At 43.0% G+C, this 24,850-nt stretch overlaps 1 protein-coding gene across 2 annotated transcripts; it reads right to left on the bottom strand.

Annotated features, from left to right (window-relative positions):
• Nucleotides 1–91: 91 nt before the first annotated feature.
• On the bottom strand, nt 92–24,693 carry LOC147044585 (myosin-10). Of its 2 annotated transcripts, none has more exons than XM_085935016.1 (42): nt 24,207–24,321; nt 23,148–23,525; nt 21,152–21,308; nt 14,651–14,678; nt 13,458–13,560; nt 13,164–13,193; nt 11,432–11,524; nt 11,087–11,150; nt 10,884–10,982; nt 10,552–10,695; nt 10,317–10,412; nt 9,918–10,036; nt 9,680–9,832; nt 9,427–9,600; nt 9,171–9,344; nt 8,267–8,381; nt 7,187–7,380; nt 6,887–7,008; nt 6,745–6,814; nt 6,497–6,657; nt 6,309–6,417; nt 6,098–6,229; nt 5,821–6,027; nt 5,533–5,670; nt 5,339–5,462; nt 5,090–5,261; nt 4,161–4,373; nt 3,957–4,101; nt 3,684–3,890; nt 3,494–3,598; nt 3,263–3,415; nt 2,939–3,187; nt 2,656–2,868; nt 2,383–2,595; nt 2,159–2,320; nt 1,954–2,082; nt 1,782–1,870; nt 1,535–1,658; nt 1,253–1,461; nt 1,079–1,187; nt 813–985; nt 92–734 (listed from the first exon to the last, which is right to left on the bottom strand). In XM_085935016.1, exons 1-42 carry the CDS (start codon nt 24,222–24,224, stop codon nt 578–580), a joined length of 6,024 nt encoding a protein of 2,007 aa, XP_085791142.1. In that variant the 5' UTR covers nt 24,225–24,321; the 3' UTR covers nt 92–577. The 2 variants fall into 2 exon arrangements, with proteins under 2 accessions (XP_085791142.1, XP_085791143.1); XM_085935017.1 differs by lacking the exon at nt 24,207–24,321 and adding an exon at nt 24,487–24,693 and having other exon boundaries at nt 93–734.
• Nucleotides 24,694–24,850: the final 157 nt, after the last annotated feature.

The following is a 24,850-nucleotide window of genomic DNA, read 5'->3' as shown; positions in this document are numbered from 1 at the left end:
TATTACTATGAGTCACATGACGGAGGATTACAGAAGTTGTTTCCACAACTCGGCGCATTAACAGACACGTTATCTCCTCAGCGACAGGACAAAAACCTGCGAGATGAACAATAGAGTGGTAGCAGACACGTCTTGTAGGTAGTAGCAGCAATTGGAATTGCACTAAGACAAACAATAGCAATTTTTCTCGAAAATATCATGACATGGATGGTTTATTAAAATACATCTTCACAAAATGATGCATATACGAACAGTACACGTGGACATAAATGTATTGGAAGGCACAGAAGATGAACGCGAGATAATTGCAATAAGTTGGAGATGTCGTTGAAGCTCTATTTTCTTACACAAGCAAAGCATTCTTGCACAAGGGCTGGAAAAATACTCTAAAAAATAACTTATGTATCTCAAATGTACGCAATGGGATGTCCACGGAATCTATGTATGTTGGGAAAAGCGAATGTTGGGATACCAACCGCTGGTGTCTTGATGCTAAGATGCATGATGAGGAAAAAGCGTTCATACTCAAGAAGCTGACAGGGTTCCTTTTTTTTTTCTTTTCTCAAGTTAAGGCATGTTATTCCTGCTGCGGGCTGGGCGTCTCGTTGGCGTTGTTGTCAGTGACTTTGTTTTCCAGCTCGTCGTCCGACAGGAGGTCCAAGGACGACGATCCCTCCGCCGGCAACTGGCGTCTGCCTGAGCGACTGGAGGAAAAACTGATGGGGCCGCCGCGCCTATCACAACAACAGGAATTTCAGAAATTCTAATTTTTTTTTTTTTCCATTCTCACCCGAAAATCTAAGCAAGAGTACCGGAGTCGGTTCTTCAGCGTGTGGACCTCCCGGCTGAGGCCCTCGCTGGCCTCTGTGGCGTCATCCAGCTCCCTCTGAAGCTTCCTCCGTGACGCGTTGGCCCTCGTGGCCTCCTCTTCCGCCTCCTCCAGCTGGCGCTTCAGCTGCTTCATACGCGAGTTGGACTTTTCCAGCTTCACACGGACAAAAACACAAAAACGACCAAGCTATGTAAAAAAAAAATACAAAATATATTTTGACAAATGTAAAATAAGAAAATAACATACTTGTTCTTTAAACTGGTCGGCATGGCGGCGTTCGTCTTCCACTTGCATACAAATCTCTTTCAGCTTCTTCTCAGTCCTCCTCACTAACTTGTTGGCTGCTCCGCGTTCCCTGCACAGAACCGAAGACGTTGAGGGCTTTGACATCTTCTCATCATGGTGAATTTAGTATCTTACTTGGCCTCCTGCTCCAGCTGCTCCTCCAGCTGTGCTATCTTGGCCTCCAGCGCCGTGATGGAAGCCTTGAAGCGGCTCTTGACGGAACCTTCCAGTTCGCTCAGCTTGGCCCGCAGCTCCTTGTTTTGACGTTCCAACTGCTGCCGGGCATTTTCGCTCTTCTGGGCCGCGCTGCGCTCAGCGCTCAACTCCGTGGTTAGAGTGTCCGCCTGTGGAGACCAAAGGGACTTAATGCAATCCTCTTCTTCGGAATCCTTGCGAAACTTAGAGGTGGTGCCGGACCTGCATGGTGGTCTTTCTGAAGCGGTCGTTGAGTAGCTCCATGTTGCCCTGCTCTTCTTCGAGCTCTTCCTCGAGCTGAGCGATACGAGCCTCCAGCCTCCTCTTCTCATCCATCAGAGCAGTCCTTCAGCAAAAGAACAAGCATGTGAGATTCATCAATAATAATAATAAGAGAAAAAAATAATAATAAAAAAAATAATAATCATAAAACACACAAACTTTGAATGATGAAATAAAAGGATCGTACTTTCCAGATGTGCTGTTGGAGATTTCATCTTGCAACTCGTCTCTTTCTTGCTCAGCGTGGCGTCGTCCTCTCTCTGATGCCGCCAGATCCTAAATTGTGCAAAAGACCTTCATGTTGCCTCTTTTTTTTTTTTTTTTTAAGGAAAATCCTATTAAGAAAAAGAGTTTTGTACCTCATGCAGCTGCACAATCTCAGCCTCCAAACTCTTGAGTTTCTTCTCGTTTTCCTTGGATAATGCGAAAATATCGTCTCTGGAAGCTCGAGCATCTTCCAGTTCCCTCTGGTAATCCTTCATTTGTGCCTGGAGACCAAATGTTGGTGTTTAGACGCAAAGCAGGCTGGTGAACGAAGCACAGCGATGTCATCTAAACGTGCACCTGTAACTTGCGCAGCTGTTTGATGGCTTCATCTCGAGCCTTGGTGGCACCTTCGATCTGACCCTCCGTGTTCTTCAAATCCATTTCCAGTTTCTTCTTAGCTGCAACGGCTATCGCTTTCTGCTTCCTCTCATCCTCCAGCTCCGCCTCCATCTCTCGGACCTGAAAGGAGGAGCCGAGTCCATTTGATGGGCCAAAGGTCAAAGTCGAGCCGGATGTCGCACCTGTTTAACGAGCGCTCGCTTCTTCTCGTCGTTTTGGTCATCACGGCCCTGAAGATCACGCTCGTACTGAGCCTTCATGGCCTGCATGTTGACCTCCAGCCGCAGCTTGGCGTCCTCGGTGGCCTGCAGCTCGTCCTCCAGCTCCTCAAGTTGAGTCTTCATCTCCTCCAGCTGCTGCTCCAGAGTGCGCTTGGATTTCTCCAGCTCGTGAACCTGAGGAGCGCGACGGATGTAATGACGGCAAAGGGATTTTATGAGTTTGCTAAGACTTACATTCTTGCCCACGTCGTCCTTGGAGTTCATCAGATCTTCCATTTCGGCACGGAGCTGTTTGTTGACCCTCTCCAGCTCCTCTTTGGCCTCCAGGGCTTCATCCAGCGCTCTGGTCATGGACAGAGCTTTGGTCTCCTTCTCCCTGGCCTCAGCTTCCGCGCGGTCACGCTCTTCAGCATAACGGGCTGAAATGCTCTTCTCCTCAGCCAACAACTAGAAGAATGACGATATTGACATTTGGAGATTAACAACATAAAAATTGGCTCTCCAACTGACATCTCACCTGGTCAAACTTCTTCTGTTTCTTCTCCAGATTGGACACACTCTGTCTCTGATGATCCAAGTCAACGGTGAGATCATCCAGCTCCTGCTGCAGACGAGTTTTTGTCTTCTCCATTTTCTCAAAACCGATGGTCTTCTCCTCCAGACGCTGGCTTGACATCTCCAAATCCTTTTGCAGCTTCTTCTTTGCCTCCTCCAGGCCGTCTATTATCCCCACGTCATCCTCCAGCTTCTTCTTGCTCTCGGAGAACTACGGGTAGAAAAAGTAAGCGGAACTCAAATTCAGCATCAACCAGCAATGTCAGAGATGAACGATCGGACCTACCTGAGCTTGTAAGGTCATCAATTGTTTCTCCAAATTTTTACGGGCCACCTCATCCTCCTCTTGCTGCTCCTGGACAGCATTCTTCTCCTCCTCTAACTGGCGCATGCGGCTGCTGAGGTTCAGTTTTTGACGCGTCTCCTCTTGGAGCAGCTCCTACGAGAAAATATGATCCATCTTCTAGTCAAGTCACAGTTGATTTTCCGATCGATAGTGAAAGTTATGGTGGAGCACCTGTGTGTCTTGGAGCTGACTTTCCAGTCCAGCGACATCTTTCGTCATCTTGATGCCTTTTCTCTCTGCATCTTCCAACATGGCGGACACGTTGTCCAGCTCAGTCTGAACGAAGAAATGATCCGTTTATTGGTTGGAACGTAGACTACGAAATACCGAGACCTGGACAAAGCGACACAATGAACTTCACCTGCAGTTTGTGCGCGCGTTCGGCCAGCTCGGCCTTGGTCCGCTCGCCTTCTGTGTTTCTGGCAGTGACCTCCTGCAGCTGAGCCTCCAGTTTTTTCCTCTTGTGCTCTGACTCGGTTTTTGCTTGTTGAAGGCTTTTGACCTCGCAAGCCATTTCCTTGTTGGCGCTCTCCTGGCTCTGCTTGGTCTTCTCGAGATTAGCTTTGAACTACAGAGAAAACGTCAGTGTTCCCCAAAAAATGTTTTCTTTAAATGTTCAGGGAAGGCACCTCACCCTCTTGGCCTGTTCGAGCTGCTCTGAGATCTCTTCCAAAGCAGTGGCATGCCTCTGTCGCATATCCTGTATCTGTGCCTCGTGGTTTTTGGACTCCTCCTCAATGGCCTTCTTCAGCTCTGCAACTTCTTGCTCTCGCTTGGTCCTGAATCGCACAGAAAAGTCTAAACCTTCTCAATTACTGACAAATCCAGAAAGTGTTACCTTAGCTCCTGCTGGGCAGCTGTTGTATCCAAGGTGTCCTCCAGTTCTGTCTTTAGGGCCTCCAGTTCTTCACTTAAATCTCGCTTGAGCTTCTCAGCCTTGTTCCTGGCCTGTTTCTCCAACTCCATGTCCTCCTGCAGCTCAGACAGCTGGGCTTGAAGCTCTCGCACTTGTTTAAGAGCGTTGTTCTTCTGGTTGACCTCATCTTCACTCCTGAAAAACATCAGGCAATAACATATTTAACATCCAAACCTGTAATAATTACTAATATTGGACAAATAAAATATAAGATAAAACTAGCAGAGATATGAGAATTTTTTTAAAAATAAAAATATAATATATTTAACATTCAAACTTGTAATAATTACTAATACTGAACTAAAAAATATGAGATAAAACTAGCAAAGATATGAGACTTTTATTTTTTTTAAAGAAGTGTATTCTGATATCTGGCCACTAGATGGCAGCAGAGACAAAGCTACTCCTATATTTGCATTCTTTTATGATGAGACCTTAGCTCCAAATCCCTTCCCTAAACCACTTCAGTAGTTATTTATGGTGAATAAGTGAGTCATATTGAAAAGTTCACAATTGCGTGGACAGCTTTATGCAAGCCATTTTCCCCCTTCCAGTTGTTTTGTCAGAAGCTTTTTGTAGTCGTTACATACACAAATATCCCGATAACAAGGCCACCACCAATCACACAATGACACATTCCAAAAGAGTAAGAATAGGAAAATAAATTCTTTGTTGGGTCAGAACCAGGTTATGAGACTTGATGTGTATTCTTATCTATATGCTGTCAGTCCAATAACATGCAACAGGTGAGACATGTTAAATATGGCGACGGTGACCGTCATTGTGACTCACGATTAAACTTTAGCTCCGGCTCGGCTAAACAGTATTTTGTTCTTCGTGTGTGTTCCTACCTTGCATGAAGCGATTGCTGCTCGTCCTCTTTCTTGACAATTTGAGTTTTCAACTCCTCTATCTGGACCTGGAGCTCAGTGATCTGGTCCTGAAAATCTGTTGTTTCCCCATCCAGCTTTCTCTTGGCCTTCTCCAGCTCCTGACGGGTCTTTTCTTCCTTTTTAAGCCTCTCTGGATGAAACATTGGACCATGTTAGAGAGTAGAAGTGATGAACTTCTTTGACATGACTCAGATGCAGCTCCTTTACCTTCCAAGTCGACCATCATGATCTCTTGCTTGTTCTTGACCTTTCCCAGGTTCTTAGTTTTCTCTTCTTCCTCAGCAAGGAAAATGGTCATCTCATTGATACGATCCTCCTGTGACTTTTTTTCCTGAAAAAAAAGGACATCTTAGGTTGCTTGTGTCATCAAAAACCATTTGAGCATCTTTGCTGTCTCTCACCTTGACAAACTTTGTGTTTTGGTCCTCGAGCAGCAAAATGTCCTCTTCATATTTCTTCATTTTGGCCTCAGCTGTCACTTTCTCAAGCTGCAGCTTTTGTCGAGCTGCCTCCTCCTCATCCAGTTGTTCCTCCAGGTCCTACCAAACATTTATTTAGCAAAGTAGAATACAACATTTTGGAGTTAAAAAAAAAAAAATGGAAATAAGAATTGGACACGGCACATTTAAAGGGGTATATGATTTTTTCTTTTTTTAAATATTTTTATGTCTGTATTGTCACAGGCTTACTTGGATATGGGTTTGCATCTTCTTCTTCTCATTGACCATGCCCTGTGCCCTCTCCTCTTCTTCCTCCAGCCTGGACTCGAGGTCATGAAGGATCTCCTCCAGTTCTTGTTTCTTAGTAGCCAGGCGAGCTCTCATTTCCTCTGCCTCTGCAAACAGCTCAGTCTCTGCCTGCAGCTGCTCTGCTAAGATGTTTTTCTCCTCTGTTAACTACACAAAGACAAAACACTGATTAAGCAGGGCAGACATTTGAAGTATTATTTACATGACCATATCAGACCTGCTGGTGTTTTCGTTCCATCTCTACCAGCTGTCCCTCCACTTTTGTATGCTTCTCCTTCACTTTGACCAGCTCTTCATCTTTAGCTATCATCTCCTCCTCTTGTCTGGTGACCTGCAGCAAGGGCTTCACCTGTATTTGGATTGGAAGAGGAAGTTGTCATATTGAAGTTCTCTATGGGTCATTTAAAAAAACAAACAAAAACAAACACCTTAGTGAAGAGTCTCCACCACTGCCAGTGACGAAGCTTCAAGTACGCGGCACAGTTTCTTTGGAGAACCTTTAGCGCGCTGAGCTGTTGTTGCTTCTTGGCAAAGGCTCTGAAGCAAGATGAGAGAAACAAGATGGGCATGTGTTTGCCTCAATTCATCAGAAAAGTGGAAGAGATGTGACCCTTACTTGCGTGCTAAATAGCCACGACAAGCAGCCTGGAAGTAAATAATAATGTCAGTGATCTTCAGGTCCCTCTCTTCCTCCAAGTGGGCCAGCACTCCCGCCCTGAAGAAGATTTTACTCTGGCCGATGCGAAACAGGTTGTTGTCAAGCTCCAGCGATTTGATCTATCAAAGAGGGAAATAGTTGAAAAAAAAAGGTTTGAGTTCACAATTAATATCTACTGACAAGTTTGTAATTGTGTGTTTGCTGACCATTCTCTCACAGGCCTGCTTGCCGTCCATAAAGCCTTTGGGGATGGCGTTAGGAGTGAGAATCTCATACCTGTACAAATTTGATTGAATTAGCCACACTAGCTACAATGGAACACAAGTAATGAAACTGAAAGTAAAGTACCTCTGTCTGAACTCTTGAAAGACAATACGGTTGGGGAAGCCTTGTCTGCAGATACGGATCCCTTCCAGGACTCCATTACATCTTAGCTGGTCCAGAACCAGGTGAGGATCAAGTTTACCAGCCTGGAGGAAGCAGACAAACCAATGCATTATTAATTTGGAGGTAGAATTTATTAAGATGATAAATCATAATTAAAAATTAGTAAATAAAAAACTAAGAATAAATAAATCAAATAATAATTATAGATTCATTATATATAATATGATAATTTCATACAATTCATTAGACCATGTGACTTACTCTTTTCTCATGGTTGGGGATGATGCAGCGGACAAAATTGGGGTTGGTGTTCCTCAACGTGGCCATCAGCTTGGACAGCTGCTCCTTGTACAGCTGACCCACCGTGCGGAACATGCCCTTCTTAGTTTTGTACGCGGCGCCGAATGCCGTCTCGTTCATGCCGGCAACTTGGTCCAGGCCGACGATTCGGTCCACTGGTGATGACAAATGTGACATTGTTAGCAGGAAATTGGGCATCAAGCTGTTTTATATTATGGTATAAATGCAGGATATTGTATAATGAAGATGACATGGAGTATTTGTATGTGCAATTTCTTTTCCAGTGTTGCAACAGTGGTGAAAACCACCAACTGAGACCACAAGCCACCACCCGGTTTCCCTCAAAGCTGTCATAATACCAGCTAATACTCTGCAAACACAAGTTTTGTCTTCCTTTTTTCCCCCTTGGAATCATCTGTTGATTTTTTTTTTTTAAATATCGCTTTACTATCATACTGTAGTAAAAGCCGAACCAACCTAAAAAACATTAAATATTTATGGAAATTTTATTTTTGTTTAGTACTACATATTTTGGGAAGCCAAATACTAGAAATAGTTCTAGAGGAGGTCACCAGTAACAATGAAGGGATGAGGAAAATAACAGTGATATTTAAAAAAAAAAAAAAGAAAAAAAGAGAGAATAGGCCATGCCAAGCCAAACAGGATTTAAAGCGAGCGCATAGCAGTCAGTGAGGAAAATATGGAGGATGTGCAGTAGCTAGGAGGACAAGTCATCAATCACCTTGAGGATCATGGAGCACAGACACATTTTCATAGAAAGAGGCTCTTTGATATGTCTCAATTTCTACAACAACACAATTGCATGCACACAAACACACAGAAGACAGTGGAAGAGTTAAAAAAAGAAACAGAACATCTACAAACAAGGATTAGCCCGGAGAGCAATATAGACAATGAGTCTGTCACATTAAGCGTGTTCTTAACAGTGTAAGCGTGCTCAGCTCATGAGCAAATACCGCAAGTATTCTTTCCTCCTCATGATTATTTCATCTCCAAACAGCTGTTGCGAAAACATCTCACCATCTTTCCAGAGTTCAGCCACAAACTTGTCAGTGGACTGATGCAGCAATGTGGCCACATTGTCATTCAAGGGATCCATGTTCTTCATCAGCCATTCATCGGCTTTATAGTCCACCTGAGGAAAACACAAGGCATCAAATTTATCTTTTCATTTGATTGACAGGTCCCCTGTGTCCATCCCGTGTTGACTCGTGTTCGGTCGAGCTATGATAATTGGATTAGTCTGTAACACCACGATGTCCGACACACTAAAAAAAGAGCGCTGGATCACAGAGCGGCATTCCGAGGAATTGACACGGTGAAGGAACCTGAGATGTGGAATGCCGGTTCCCCATCTGGGATTCATCAGAATCCCGGAAAAGCAAACTCGCACTGTTTGCGCATATTTTCTCTTCTGTCTCGGAGGATTTATTTGAACACGTTGAAATGAAATGCTGCCTCCTGGATGGCGTCACTTCTCTGTTTGACATGGCAAGCTCGACTTACTCATCAGAACAATTGAAGTCCAATTAAAACTCTGGAGACTCTAAAATCAACCCGCCTTGACTGACAAACTTCCACATGGGAACGACGAACGGCGAACTATAGTTTTCGCTTTACAGATGACTGCCCGCCGCGCAAAGGTGAAAACGACCAACCTCGGTTATATAACTATCGCTACACGAAGCCGTCAATCTCGCGTCGATGTGAACCAGATGTGAGAATCCTTCGGCGGTGGTGGCGGTCTAACAACCGGGCTATTGTATGAAGGCGATGATGTCATTCATCCAAAGTTTCAAACATTAGCCAGACATAGGCCATGAATAACTCTGACAGCTATTTTTAAGTAGTAGTCATACGATATTTTTTCCTCTTAGCTATCGTAAAATATTGAAATATCAATAAGGTCGACGGAATGACGTACCCTCCCTGCGTAGTGGATGATGCAGAAGTCAGCTTTGTCCTTGAGCTGACGTGGTTTTTGGAACTTAGTGTGGGTGCCTTGCTCTTGCAGCACTTTGTCCACAAAGGTCTTGTCTGTGGCTTTGGGAAACCAACATTCTTCATCCAGCAGAGCCAGAATACCAGGAGGGTTATTCTGAAGGGACAAAGCTTGTTGAAAATAAATAAACACCAACGAGTTTGGACATTCCGTGCATATACAAACGAGGAGCACCGACCGGCCTCTCGATGAGTTCGATGCAAGGTTGGAGGTCGAGGCCGAAGTCGATGAAGCTCCACTCGATGCCCTCCCTCTGGTACTCCTCCTGCTCCAGGACGAACATGGTGTGGTTGAAAAGCTGCTGAAGCTTCTCGTTGGTGTAGTTGATGCACAACTGCTCGAAGGAGTTCAGCTGGAAATGAGGCGTGAGGCAGACGTCCAGTTAGTTCGGGAGCGCCAGATGGCCGTGCGCGCCGGGGATTCTTTTCCACCTCAAAAATTTCAAAGCCAGCGATGTCCAGAATGCCGATGAAAGATGCTCCCTGACGTTTGGTCCTGTCGAGGGCCTTGTTGATGCGATGGACCAGCCAGCGAAACAGTCGCTCATATGTAGCCTTGGCTAGAGCTTCCACGGCAAAGTCAGCCTGTGCAAAGGGCGAAATGATTCCATCATGAGGTGGACTTTTTACAATCATCATTTCTTGCGAGTTGTGTTAGATAACCACATGCCTGTTCCTTGGTCTGCGCTTTCTGTACATAGTCTCGTCCTACTTTTATCCTCGGAGTGAGGATAGCTCTGGTGAACTCCATAATGTTCAACCCGAGCAGATGGCAAAGCTTCTGCGCCGCTGAAAGGACAACGAGATTTCAGGACAATATGTGAAAAACAATTACGCGGTCAACGACAAACGTGATATTGGATCACGCTGACACTCGGACATGCGGCCTGTCGACACTTGAAGGATTGATCAGAACAAATACCAAGAAGACAATCTATTTTCTTGTTTGAGTTTTGTGGATATGACCGAGATGGCTTCTACCATCTGTTGTGGTGAAAGCTGAGGGTTGACTGTCGTTTCATTTTGGAGATTAGCAAACATGAGTGTTGATGTGTGAGCGCGTGCTCACCTGTGTTCTCGGGCATGGAGGCCTGATCCGTATTTCTCTCTTTCTTGAAGACAATGTTGCCAAATTGCAGCACAGCTGAGACTACCTTCAACATGCCTGACAAGAAGAAGACAAAAATTCATTTTAGAGTGAAGGAACATAAGACAAATAGTCAAATAAAATAAAAAATAATACAATTAATAAAATCACAAAATAAAATAACTAAGTCTAAACTAAGTCCACAACTAATACTTACAGACAATCTCATCGTGGGAGAAGCTCATGATGTGCATGGCCTCTAAAGTCTCCTGGAAATTGTCTTTGTCTTGCTGACCAGGGATGGGGATGTTACCATTTGACAGGAACCGGTAGTTGTTAAAACCTTCGAGGAGCAGGTCCGCTGTAATGAGAAAAGGAAGATTGCTATTGTATTTTCACTGTTGGGGCAAAAAAAACCCAAATGTCTTGAACCATATTTTAAGGGCACACAAAATTAAATAATAATTCAAAGCAGCTTTCATAAGTCTTATATGTGACTGACTTAAAAAAATTGCTATGACTGTGAAGCTGGCTACAGAACAAACTCACTTTTGAGATGCTCTCCGGCTCCTGCCAGCAAGCGGTAGAAAATGTGAAAAGTTCTTTCATCTTTGGCCTGTCTAATTGCCCGTGACTTCTCCAGAAGGTCTGACAGCAAAAGTTAAGAACTGAACTGGAATCAAGTTTCGCACGTTGTCAATGCTATAGCCATCATTGTCAAAGAAAATTCCAACCAGCCTTCATAAGGATACAGGTTTCAATGTTGGCCCCGACGATGTAGCCGGCAACATCGAAATTGATTCGGATGAACTTGCCCTGCAAGAAAGAAAGATCAATATTTGTGTTAAAACCACAGTTGAATTGAGAAGTCTTTAGTATGCATCTTCAACACCCACTCACAGCTGGCTGCAAATGACTGCGGCCGTGAAAAAACAAAATTGCTGTATTGGGAAAAACATTTGCCCACATATTTTAAATGATTGTTGTCATCCCTGTGAGTCTCGTTACATAATCGGACATGACAGATGATATTTTCATAATAACGATAATTTAGTGCTTTATTTGCTCTTGCACAAGATGCTCTGTGCAGAACTCACAAAACGGGAGGAGTTGTCATTTTTCACGGTCTTGGCATTGCCAAACGATTCCAGGATAGGGTTAGCCTGAAGAAGCTGGCGTTCCAACTCGCCCTGCGGAGAGAGAGAGGTCAGAGGTCATCTAGCTGGCCAATGACAACAATGCGTCCACCAAAAATTAGAAGGAAAAACAATTCAATGGAGAACTGCATTTGTAAACGTCGAGTGTTAAATGTGTGGATTCAGACGAAAAACATGCAACATCAAAATACTTGACATGTTACGGTAACTCTCAATGATAAAAGCTATTAAATAAAATTGACGTCGGATCCAAGACCCCCTCTTGAGGTTCTTATGTGGTTAAGGGGGTTTAACTAACCTACAAAATTGTCACAATAGAAAAGGTTTTGCTGACATTGCAAAATATGTTGATTCTAACAGCAGAGCTTCTGGCTCGACTTTCTTTCCTTTAGTCAGCATGATGTGATTTTTGTCAAGGGAATTTAACAAGTTAAGAAGGCCAAGACATTCAAAGAGCTGTGAAGCCAAAAAATAACAAAGAATGTATTCCAGCCCGTGGCAGTTTGATTTTTATTCCCTTTCCCTTGACATTACAGTAAAAAAGTGAAATATAGCTCTATATAGTAGTAAAAAGGCTACCCTTGATAACATTCCCTAAAGCGTGCCTGAATTTCATTCACAAATCGTGTTTTCTCGTGTCCTGTGTTCTGATCATGGGAAAAAAAAATTAAAAAAACAAACAAACAAAAAAAAAACAATGAATCCAGTGGGTTCCACCTGTGGGATTCTTTAGTAAATTGAAATGACAAATTAGTTATTCTGAATGTCTGTTTGCTTTTGAGTGTCCCGTAGTCAACTTAAAAAAAGATGATTTAAAAAACAAAACAAAAAACAACAACTTATGACTTAGAAGTGGAACATAATTCAGCCACAAGCAAAGCAACTATTAGTCTTTCATGCAGCTATTACTCAAGCTCTTTTGAAGCCGACAATTACATATAATAAGTCAGAAATCAGCACATGTATCACTTCAGAATAGGCAGACATTCCCAAGTGATTTGGTGTGTTTCTCCACTACCTCATATTTTCTCCCCCTACCATGTCTACATTCCTCTGGCTTTTGCTCAGAGGCATCCATAATGTACTGCAGAAGGAGAGCGAGCGGTATGATGGAGGTCAGACTGATGGCAGGGGCGACTCTTGAGGCCCGAGGTTTACAGTTACTCGCTCACAGCGACTCAATTGCAACTTATTAAACGATCCTTTTACTTGTTTGCAAGAAGCAGCAGACAAAGGGACCCCTTCCCTCTAGCGGTTTTATAATTACAACGTGTTAGCTGGATATTAGTCAATAGTTACAATAAAAGTAGTAATTCATGCAGGGAGATTTATGGACTATCCAGTTCCATGAACCAATTCCCATTTTTCATTTGCTGTCCATGCAGCAATAATGTGACCATTGTAAACCCAGAAACAAATGTTGTTCTATTAATAGCTCACCAGTGAGGGGACATTGTGATTTTCTGGGAACATTGTCGAGGGGATCGTTTGAAAATATTCAAACTTGCAGAGATCTATATAGTATTGCTGTTTATGTTTCTTACCATGATCAGTTTCTTCAATTAAGCATGCAAAGTCATTTTGGAAGCGGTGGATATTAGAAAAATAAGGGCATGCAAACACACACGCACAAATGATAAGACACATTGAGATAGCGGGGAAATGCACTTGCCTGAAGCTTGAATGCTTTGGGAGATTCTGGCTGTTTGTTACGGATAAACAAATGTACCAGTTATGTCAGACACAAGCCGAGCCACCATGAACACGGCCATTGAATGGCGTGAAAAAAAGCTACACACAAATGTATTACGTTAGCTTTTGATTAGCGTGGGACTCGGCAAAATATGCAAACTAGGTTATCAATTTCGTGTAATACTACGAGTGTTCAATTTTGAGGTTAAGCAGAGAGGATGGATGACAGAGGCAGTAAGCTGGGCTACAATTGAAGTCAGAGTGAGCCTCTTACTGGAATGTTGTGGTCTTTGCGTCCTTTGTGTGAGGAGGCAACATGGGCCAGGTACTGAATCACTTTCTTGGTGTTCTCCGTCTTCCCAGCGCCTGATTCACCTCTGAAAGCAAAAGGGGGTTGCAATTGTGGGTTTTCAACTTAAACTTCAAAAAAAAAAAAAAAAAACAGGGTGAACATCATCAGCCATGTGTTGTTGTTTTCTATATAATCACCCATCTGCCGAAAAGGTTTAACTTCCCACCATGTGGTTTTGTGGGCCAGTCTCCAAAGTTTTCCAGGCTCTGCTTTCAGCCGAGTTTCTAATGATAGCCGTGTTGAGAGAGGACCATCCGAACTTCCCAGAGCCTGGAAAGCCACGCTCGCCAAGACAGAAGGCAATGCGGCACTTCTACATGCGGCAACATACCAGTGGCTTTAGTCGAGCTGCTTATTAGCTTCTCTGCACTTAGATGCGAGGGGTGTCCGTAAAGGCAGGATACAGACATGGCCAATGTAGGTCATCACATCCTAACTTGGCTTCATGATTTCATAGTTATGCGTGAGTGAGGGAAAATATCATGTTGGAATACTTTTCTGGAAATAACCGCCATCCTTACGAGGCTTTTTGACTGCGAAGACGAGCGATTGTAAGTCCGCATTGTAAACGTTGACTCATACTCGTTGCTGGATAGTATCCATAACTTCCAAGTGAGAAATTCTACGAGTTGTTCATTTCAAGGGCCGCTCCCCCGTTGTCATGTTTTGAATAGACAACAAGGAAGTGTACAGCATATTTTTAATGTATCAGATGACCATCTGGAGGGCTGAAAGTCAGATTTACTGCCGTCTGCAAGGTTTGACAAATCTTTCTTTTGACTCCTGTATGGAGCCTTTCCCCCCCCACAGGCAAGAGCGACCCTTAAAAAAAGTTGGGAAGTTCTAAAGGAGCCATCCATCTGTTTGTCATTCTCAGTGAACCAGGAAGTAGTCTGCTTACTAAAAAAACAAGGTCATTTCACAATATGAAAAACACAGCGTACGATCTGGTGAAATTCCCCGACAACATGAATGATAACGTTCTTTTTAAGAATGCGAGTCTCTTCGTAAATTGGAACAGTTGCATACTCGTTAAGTCCAGAATAGGACAGTGAGAGAGAAATTTCATTTAAAAAAAAAAAAAAAAAAAAAGGTCAAGGAGTCACAATACTCACGTGCAAAGAATTGATTGGTCCTCACGATCTGTTGAGATGAGAAAAGAAGAATGATCAGGAAAAATAAATAAATTGTGATGACACGATTAAGCAAACTAAACTTTCCTGGTGGAACCCAAACCATTTGTAAACAATATTGAAATGTACTGTTGTTGAGTAAACAAGCGGGCTGCAACAAAATCTTGAGGCCAGTTCTTGACACGTCAACACTCAAACTCTATTCATCCATACATGCTACCAAAAAAAGAAGTCAATTACAGAAACTCGCAAAGTAATCTATTCTAATAAGATCCTTCGGTAAAGTAAGTGCCACAACCGCAAGCCGCACGTAAACCACTTTTCCTCCCTCAAAATTGAAGCAGATGATTAAAAGCCTCATAATACAATGACAGCTGTCAAGGATTGCAGTTAGCGATTTTTGCGCAACAGCCAAAATAATATCCTTCAAGAATCATTGGTCAATGATTACAGTTGTTTTTCTTCATAAGGGAGAAAAAAAACAAAAAAAAAAACAACAGATTTATCTCCAGCAGTATAAAATAGGCGCCAAAATGTAGCCAGTCTCCTCTTGGTTCCAATATAAACTTATAACCCAACTGAGGTTTGGTACGTGACACTTAAAACTTTAATTGTTGGGTAATACGTGAGAGTCTTAATTGTGGACTTGTTGTACTTTGGTTCGTGTAAATAATAAATATACTGTATCCATCACAAAAGTGCCAAGTTCATTTCTCCATATAGAGTCTCGGTGATTTCGAGTGTTTCTTTTTCTTTCTGCTCCCTTCAATGTCTGCTGGAATTCTTGCGGCAGGAAGTGAGAAGCTTTTTCATTTCCTGAAAGATAAATTCAGAAACACCTCTCCAGACCTCTTCGTAATGCTGGCAAAGCTTCCACATTCATCATCTTACACCGCTTCTGCTGCTGTGTCTATTTGAAGGATTTACAAACCTGAATCAAGTTTACAACAAAAAAAAATCATGAATGTGACTTTCGTTCACAGGGTTCCCTTTTGCTGCTCATAATTTATCCTCCAGGAGGATTAAGCAAACCTTAATTCTTCACATTCCAGAGCATTCCCACTCTCCCTCCGAGGTTTCCTTTTTTTTTTTTTTCTTTTACATTTTGGCATAATAATGCTCCTAGATGTGATTTCATATTTTATTTCATCTATGTTAAGCAACTGAACAAACAAACACTTTATGACAAGTACTTTGCAGGTAAACAAGGTTATAAAGATGTTTTTTTTTTCTTTGCAATTGGGTAACACATTTCTTCCACGCTGCTGCTCAAGCTCACAATTTGCTTGATAAAAGAAGTTGTAAAATGGCGCTGAATGCAATGAAAGCTCCATTACCGTGGCAACCACTTCACACGCATCAGAAATCCCCCAGCACTCACGCTACTCATCTCTATTCGATTCGGTGACATTTACCCACAGATGCACACTCGGCAAAAAATAAATAAAAATCATGTATATTCTCCCTGACAAAAACTTTTTCCACATTTCTGTTTGTTATAACAGCAAAAAAAAAAAGAGCTACAAATTACATAATAAAATGTTTGCAGTTAATGACAGTTAATGACTAGTTGCAGAGATAAAACACTTTTGGAGGTAAAACTATGCAATGTGGCTTTCTTGTAACCCCTGAATGACTAAGCATTAGTCATTCCCATGCTGTTGGACCAGCTGCCAGTTAGGCATTCAAAGGCACGCACGATTCCATGAGGAGCAAGCCAGACAACCCCGCAGAGCTGACTGGCCATTTGTGTGGACCAATCTATGCGTGCACGCTGGAATTCAGCGCTTCCGTCACAGCGGGCGTCATTTTCGGGAGGTTTAGGGGGGGGGGGCAGGTGAGTAGAAGACAATGCGCTGACCATTTAGTCAGTTGTTTTTTCTGTGCCACTCAGTAAGACCAAAATGTTGTGAAATGGTGAGCTGCAACATTTCTACTTGATGAACGAAAAGGAAAGACTTGCAACGGGGAGGAATGTGGCACTCTTTCAAGAGGTGACGAATCACAGAGCAAGCGACCGATTGTGGTGGGAAAAGTCCAGATAGGAGAATGGACAACTGGAAAGATAGATTAGCAGTGGGAAAGTAGCACATTAGAGGCAAGGCGGAATTGCACAGAACATAAATGTGCTATATATAGAACAGTGTCAGCCGCTGATCCTATGGCTGCTTCTGCATTGATGGGACTAGTGACGCCAGTTGGCAGCTGAGATCACAGACCAAAATAGTTTGTCATCAGGGGTTAGTCTGTGAACGTCCACGCCTTCGCGGAAATGAGCACAGTGGGTTTGGGACCCCCTGGTGTTGTGTGAAGGCTTCTAGACACAACGACAAAGAGGAAAGAGAGGAAGCCATTCACACCTTGGCAATACAATTACTGACAGTTACGATTGTGTGTTCTCTTTTATTTTTCTGAGCAGTGTAAAAGTACAAAAGAAAAAAAGGAATGTATTACTGAGTAGATGTTAGTCACAATGAAATTCCTTTGTGCTTTCAAGAATAAGCAAAAAGATGCATTCTTATGAAGTCAGGTACATTTGTAACAGTGCATATGCAAATCTAATGGAAGCAGATGCGCTGGAGGTTTGAATTACAAAAGAGGAATTTGTGAATTAGAAGCTTGTTTCGTTTTCGTCTTATTACTCGGCACACTGTGCGTCAGCTTAATTGCACACAGCGAAAGTAAACCATGAGATATCCAAAGATAATAATTTTCAAAGCGTGGAAAAGATGAGTCGTACCTGTGGCTTATTTAAATTGCAAGAATGAATGAAGAACAGTAAATAATGAGAGTGGAATGCTAAAACTGAGTCGTTCCACTCTGTGTCTCGCCTTCGATATTTTCTAATACTATCCACAGTTCAGGGAAAATTCAGCCAGATCTTTTTTTTTTTTTTTTTCTCCACAAAACATATTTCTTAAATGGTCTTACTGCATATCATTATGGAGGTGAAATAAGAAAAGTCTGTGAAGGAAAAGGAGGAGATTGTGGTGGAAAAAAAAAATCCAGGCCCCACATGTTTTTCATGGTGATTTGGAAAACATCATCGGGCTGAAGAATAAAATCTTTCAAATGTAATGCCTTTATTTCATGACTCATGAAGGAGCCACAAAAAAAACTTGGCAATATGAAAAAGAGATGAAAAATCCATGGCTGCACTTTCTTGTCACAAGTCGAAGCATTTGAGTGGATAACATTTGTTGAGTGGGGGCAAGAGTGGAAACAGACGGAATGATGTCACGCTTTGGTCTGGACTCTTGATTGTGTTGTTCCTGCCTCACACTCGGGCTCGCTTTTCGTCACTATTAACTCTGGACACATGCACTAACTGGCTGCAACATTAGCTAAAACCATCATCAGGCATGTTTTGTGGTTGGCCAATGAAAGGTGAGAGAGAGCCGAAGCAGGAGATACGGCAGAAAGCGTTTGGCAAAGTAATCGATTGCAGATGGCATGCGTTGGGTGGCTTGTCATTCCACAGAGGCTCTTTGTGATGGCTGGTCCCGCCTGCCATAATCCAACAGAACAAGGCTGTTTTCATGTCCGTGCATGTGTGTTCATGTTGGCACCTTTAATATCAGAGTACGAAACTCTGCAGGAAACCAGACACACACAAGGGGAGCAGGGAACCAATCACAAAAGAGAGTCAACGTGAACGAGAATGTTAACAATGATCACTGCAGCCATTTTCAATACTTGCAGATTGGTAAATGTGCTAAAAGACCAACCACATGTATGGAATGACCATTAGAATGGATTTATTTTTTATTTTTTTAAATAATAAATTCACAATTTTTTTTTTATCACCTCGTGCCAATAGCTGGCTGTCACTGTCGGATAATTTTGGGTAGATCCCCCTGCCGGCCACCACCTTTTGTCACATGTGGCCGACAATGGTGTGCAAAGCCACCATTACGATGCCTCCAAAAACAAAAATGAAGCCTTTAAAAAATGACTTTTGATATGTACAGTATGCACAAAGCAGGGAATGCCTTCTTCTGAAATCTGTGTTAAAAAAAGGCTAATGCTAGGAGAAACATCGCGTAAGCGGATGCTGAGGAATGGCTAAGCTATAAAAATCCCAGCAGAAATACAACTATATGCTGGTATGACTTCCACAGCTGTCTGATCCTGCAAGCTGCATCTGCCAATATGTATTACAGTGTGTGTGTGTGTGTGTGTACTGTTAAACAGGCCTCACATTTGTCATCTCCTGCAAATTCTCAGAGTACAGCGAGAGCGAGATTTTAAGGGCTAGGCTAGCCCTTCCTTCCACACACCTGTTTTGTCACTCAAATGAGATGTTGCCTCTGCTTGGCCTCATTATCCCAGACTAGAGAAAGGGCCCGGTTTCCAAGGGGAGATTTCAGGAGTACCCGTCTGCATCCACAGGTCCCAGCACCCCCTCCCTTTAGACTGCACAAAGCCGCCATTGTGCAGCACAATGCTGGCTGCTCCCTCTAAATTTCCCATCTACCCTCTGCTCTGCTCTCTTTCCCCCCCCATAACTCTCGCCGCTCCTACTTTTGCATAACTTCTCTTGTTCGATGCTTTTCCTCAACATTTCTGCTCATTCCTTTTTCAAGGATGAAGACATTTCCTCCAGCTGCGACTCTTAAAACTTATATTGAGTGCTCGTCTAAGATCTTACATTTGTCAGCCTGACATTCTCTTAATACACAAGAGGTTCCTTGATGTGGAATGTGAACACTAATTTATGACGGTCTCACTAAATTAATTCAACATGGTCATGACTTAATTGCAAATCAAAATACTTTGTTAAGTTTTCAAAGTAGTTGGGAATGAAGAAAACGCAATAAAAGTTATTTTTAAAATGGTATTGTGGGCTTCAAAGTCAAATCACTAATAATTATTTTAAATCAAAACAAGATAAAAAAAATAAAATAAAAAAAATCAATCTCAAAACAAAATGGAACAAAAAATAAAACACCCAAAGCAATGTCAAACAGTTTCCATTCTTTCATGAATTATTGAAACTGAATTTAAATCAGATGCAGCTTTGGTAGGCAATCCATGCTCTTGTGTGTCTCAACAGTACCCGAGCTAAATATTTCATCCAGAGCTATAAAGAGATCCCAAATTATATAACCAATGATGACACTAAGAACATCCACCATGCTTAATTTGGACCTGATTTATTATTCTGAGTAATATATCAGTAATTTAGCCAGGAATATTCATAAATCTTTCAATGAGAATTCAAGGAAAGTCACAATGCATGTGTTCACCTCACCAACACTGCTGCTAGGTTTTCTTCTATAAAAAAGGGTGTAGAAGATAAAGACCAAAGGGGACAGAGAAGCTAGAACAATTCCAGCAGATTTGTGGTTGTATTTTTCATGCCAAGCAAGGGGGGGAACCAAAATGCCTTCAAGGATGTGGGAAATTCCTCTCTTCCAAGCCAGACGGTTTTGTTGTAGGAAAAGAAGAATAAATGAGGAATGAAACAATTCTCAAGTGAGGAGGACAGAAAGGAGAAGGATCGGCTGTTAAGTCAGAAAACGAGGTAAAGTCGCCGTTCCAAATAAGATTTGGATGAGAAAAAATAAAATATATACAAATAAAATGTATCTAATAATAAATAAAATATATATAATATATAAAAGTAAAATCCAAGTAAGATTTGGAGGAGAAAAAAAAATCTTAGCATGAGCTAGCCAAAATGGCAGTTGTATTCAACAAATATGAGATTCAGCACCACAAAAGTCCATTTACACTGTCACGCAGCAAGTGACACCTCTATCTGAGTTCCCTCGAGATGGTTATTAGGGTTGTCCACACGTGACACGTACACACACGGTATCCATGGCGATGCACTCCTCCCCGAAGGAGTCCCGTAGTAGCTAATAGAGTGCTAAAGACAACTTGACCGTGACTCAGCGTGCAGAATTTAGCACGACGGGGTATTTATCGAGGGGACGGTGATGACCTCATTCCATTGGCTACCCTCTGTGTGGGCCAGGGGGGCTCAAAAGAAAGAAACCCAAAGAATAATGGGGCCAAAGAAGAATGCTGGCACGGGACTTGTCCCATACTGAGATAAACACAGCCCGCACACAAAAGCTTTGCAGCTGTGGAGTGTCGACGCAACAAACAAAATGGAAACCCATAAACACCTTTTTAGCATGCATGTGACCAAGACGAGTGATGACATCTTAATTGGAATAATTATCACTGGTCGAATGGTGATGGGATCGGGCTAATGATCCCTTGATGCATCACACTTCAGATCTAATCAATAATGTCACATCCTGGCTAACCTTCTGACCTTTCACACACTTTCTCCGCACACTAATCACCTGAAGTATGTAGCAAACCCAATGCTGCTTGCAAGTGAGCTAAACTCTTGCACCACATTTCTGAAATGACTCTTGGTGGAAAAACACTTCCACGAACTCACAGATTCTGGCACCAAGGTCCAGTTCTGAAAGTGACGGAGCAAGAATGTGTCAAAAGCGGTACCTTGAAGCATGCAGCGGTACGCCGACTCGGAGATGGCGTAGATGTGAGGTGGCATCTCGTGCCTCTTCTTGCCTCGGTACATCTCAATGATGTTCTCTGAATATATGGGCAAGTTCTTGTAGGGGTTGATGACCACGCAGAATAGGCCAGAATATGTCTGCAAAACAACAAAATTGAATAAGAAACATAATATTGAGCAGCACTTTAGTTTTGTTCTGTTGCCATCTGGAAGGAATCATAAAGCTATTACAATGTAACTGAAAAGGTTTTGGAAAAATGTCCAGGTTATTTTGAAGGCATCCATTTTTATCTTCCTACTTTTAGACAGCCTGCTTTCCATTCATTGGCAAGAGCAGAGTGCAGCCAGCCGTTCATTGCCCGACCAACCCGTCACGCCGCTTCACATGTTGACATGTGTATCATAATTAGAGTCGACTGTGACAGAACTTCAGGGGCAAGCAACCAGGAACCAGACAGCATGCTGAAATCGTTATATAATAGCTCAGTGTGGTGCCCCTGGTCCAAAAACAAGAGGATGTTCTGTACAAATGATGAAGAACACTAGAAAGGAGTTGATGAAGCATAGAAAGGTTGGGAGAAACCAAGGAATGAGCTGGATGGCTTTTCCGAACGTCCAGTTCAGTAGATGTGAAGCTCTTTGCGACTTTTCTGTCACAACACCAAGATACTAATTGCGCCTTCATTGTCACTCGCGGCAGCAGACCACGCAAATAACTTAACATCATGCCCAGCCCCATCTAGGAAAGGCTAGGTGATATTTCCACTGTGAAATCAGATCCCGTGGCCTGGTAACAGCTGAGCAACACACGGGCAACAGCGGACACGACAGCCGACCCCGTCTGCCATCTCTGGACAGGACATGGATACGCCGGCTCCCCGCCGCTACCGGCCAAGCCAACGCTTGCTAGCTGAAGTGGCCGGCAAAAGAAAGACACATCAGATGGATGGACACCATGGAAGAATGCTGATGCTTTCTGACAGCTGAGGCTTATCGTTTGATACAAAGGATTGCTTGTTTCCAAATCCAAGCTACTGTGGTCAAGCCCACTTTGGAGATGTGATTTGCCTGTGACGCACCACCTCGTCAAAATAAATCTTTCCAATCAGATGCTACGACGGTGAGCGACAGTTAAACGATGCTGTGCGTCAAACGTCCACACTATGACTCAAATGTGGAAGTCATCACCTAAATTGTAAGTCCTCCGCATGAGGAAGGCTTAGGGGGGCTTTACAGCATGGATATAGTTCAACTCCGAGGAGGTAAGTTAAACAACTGAGCAAGGAAATTTCCTTCCTGTCAAAAAAAAACCAAAAAAAAAAACAGTGAGGACACATGTTTGCAATTTGTCTTAGCCAAAATCCAAATTAACAAGATCCGAAGCTGAACATGAGCCATGACAAAACATGGACTGAGCCAACTTGGTAAAAGAAAAAAGAACTGGTATTCAAAGAAGATTTGAGAATCCGGCTGGTTGTCTTTTATGAAACTTTTTACGTCTGAGATTTTTCAACACGCTTCAGAGTCCACGAATAATATTCCCTCAGGTGACAAGCAACCTACATTCTATTTCTGAAAAGCAGAAAATGGGTCATAAGCAGAGATACCAACCTTATTTTAAGGTATCGGTACTCGTGAAGACTGCCGATACCAGCCACCGATACTTAAGGTGAACAAAATTTGACATTGAATAAGACACATCCGTGAATGAAGTTTTACAAATCAAAATACTACCATTATCGGTACTTGGAGTACTCAAAGAGTGAAGACTCTATTGACGTGTGTGGTCAGGAAGTTCAATGTCCTATCCTGTCCCAAACACAGACTGATAAATATTAAATGAAGCGATTGCATAATAAACAGCTAAAGGTTATCTGTGGTGTGCGAAAAAAACCCCGAATACAAGGTGACTTTCAAGGTTAATCATCACCCTGTGGAAAAAATATACAGCAAAGAAAAACCTCAGAGGTTACTCACATAAATGAGTCCAGAGTAGTAGCGGTCCTTCAGGTTGTGCAGCACAGATGCCTCATTCAGGCAGGTGAGCTCGGCCATATCCTCAACCTTGCTGAATTTAGGAGGGTTCATCTTCTGGATGTCATCCTTGTTGATCACCACCTTTTTGCCATTCTCAGCCAGCTCTACCACAACCTCCTCACCGCGCTCCTCGCGGATACCGGCCCCCTCAAAACCATGGCGTTCTGAGGGAACCCAAACCAACTTCTTGGCCGTCCAGTCGGCCTGTGTGGCCGGGTTGTAAACCACGGCGCGATCCACAAACAGGTACCGCTCAGGGTCCTCTTGTCCACTTCGATGCGACATAGTGCGTTGGCTTGACGAGAGCAATGTGGGCACCTAGATGAGACAACAGAATGAGTGAGCCACAAGTCAGTGAGGGTGACTAATAATGTAACCAATATATATGACATATGGCATCCTATTTATCTATTATCCATGACTCATCCAGTTCAGGGTCATGGGGAGCTTAGAGGTGGGGTACACTCTGGGCTGGTGACCTGTCAATCACTTTGGAATCCCAAACACACCCAGGGATGGGGAGAGCATGTAGATACCACACTTGGTTGATAAAATGAATCCTGTATGTGCTGGGAATTAAGTGATAAGACAGTTAAAAGTTGTCCATAACAGAGTTCAATGGAGAGTGTGCATTAGCCGCAGTGTGCGGTTGGACTCTTGTCATATTTATTGCGCATTGTGCGTAACTGCGTCGCTCTGCGCACAGCAACGGGACACGAGGACGTTATTAACGGCATAAATAAACTTCCACTGACCAAACCTTAGTATTTTATAATAGACAGAAATTGATTGAAACGCACTCAAATCATTTATACATAAAAGGTTTATGAGAGAAGATGACTGTGCAATGCGCAAAACAAGCGACAGAAAACTTGTAAACACATTGAAACAAATGCATGGCGATAACATGACAAAGGGCATTAGAAGTTAAATAAAGGGGTAATTAATGGCATTGCGGTCGTGCAATTGGAGCAGGTAATTAGGTGATAACGGTACTACCTGGTTGTTTTGTTTCATCCAAAGTGTACTCCTGCAGCTAGCTTAAAGTGCTAATTATAGCGCAGGCTGTGTAGTCTTATTCGAGTTCATCTGATTAAACAAGAGGTAGGAAAACAATTAAGCATTCAAATCTGCTTTCTAAAGTCACGTCACACGAATAATTAGAATAGTCCAATTAAGTTTGGGGAAAAACTCCCTCCATCCCTGAAAACAGCAGCTCCAAAAATATGGCTATCGGTCCATCACCATCCATATCCAGCTGGTGATTCCCCAAACTCACCTGGTGTCGTTCCGAGAAGCTCGAGTCCGGTTCCCCACGCAGTCCGCTGTGCCACTGACGCGCAGCCTGTGTGTAACGTTCTGCTCCACGCACACAAAGGAGATGCAGGCATGTGTTGGGGCTCCGGTATGCGCCACAGACACAGGACTGCTGCCTCGACACTGGGGCCCCTCCTCGACCCCACACTTACTCACTTGACCGCCCAAGCCCCCGCCTACGAGCGACACCCAACTTCCTACGTACCCCCTCAACTGAGGAGCGTGTCACGTGGTCTGTTAAGTAGCTATAGTGCTTGATTTGACTGCTTTTCTTACAACTTTTGATTTTCACGTTTATTTAAAAGCAAATCTATTTTCTACTTTGT

Source organism: Syngnathus leptorhynchus, chromosome 16 (assembly GCF_054491065.1).
Source record: "Syngnathus leptorhynchus isolate UIUO chromosome 16, UIUO_Slep, whole genome shotgun sequence".
Classification (NCBI taxonomy): Eukaryota; Metazoa; Chordata; class Actinopteri; order Syngnathiformes; family Syngnathidae; genus Syngnathus; species Syngnathus leptorhynchus.
Note: the sequence above shows the minus strand (reverse complement) of the source record. Positions and strands in the feature narration are given on the sequence as shown.

Bases quoted from the DNA above. Each gene is read 5' to 3' on its own strand.
- LOC147044585 (XM_085935016.1), bottom strand. The intron at 7,381-8,266 runs GTGAGATGTTTT...TGTCATCACCAG, and splicing joins GGCTGAACTCTGGAAAGATG to TGGACCGAATCGTCGGCCTG. The intron at 6,028-6,097 runs GTCTGATATGGT...GTCTTTGTGTAG, and splicing joins TGGAACGAAAACACCAGCAG to TTAACAGAGGAGAAAAACAT.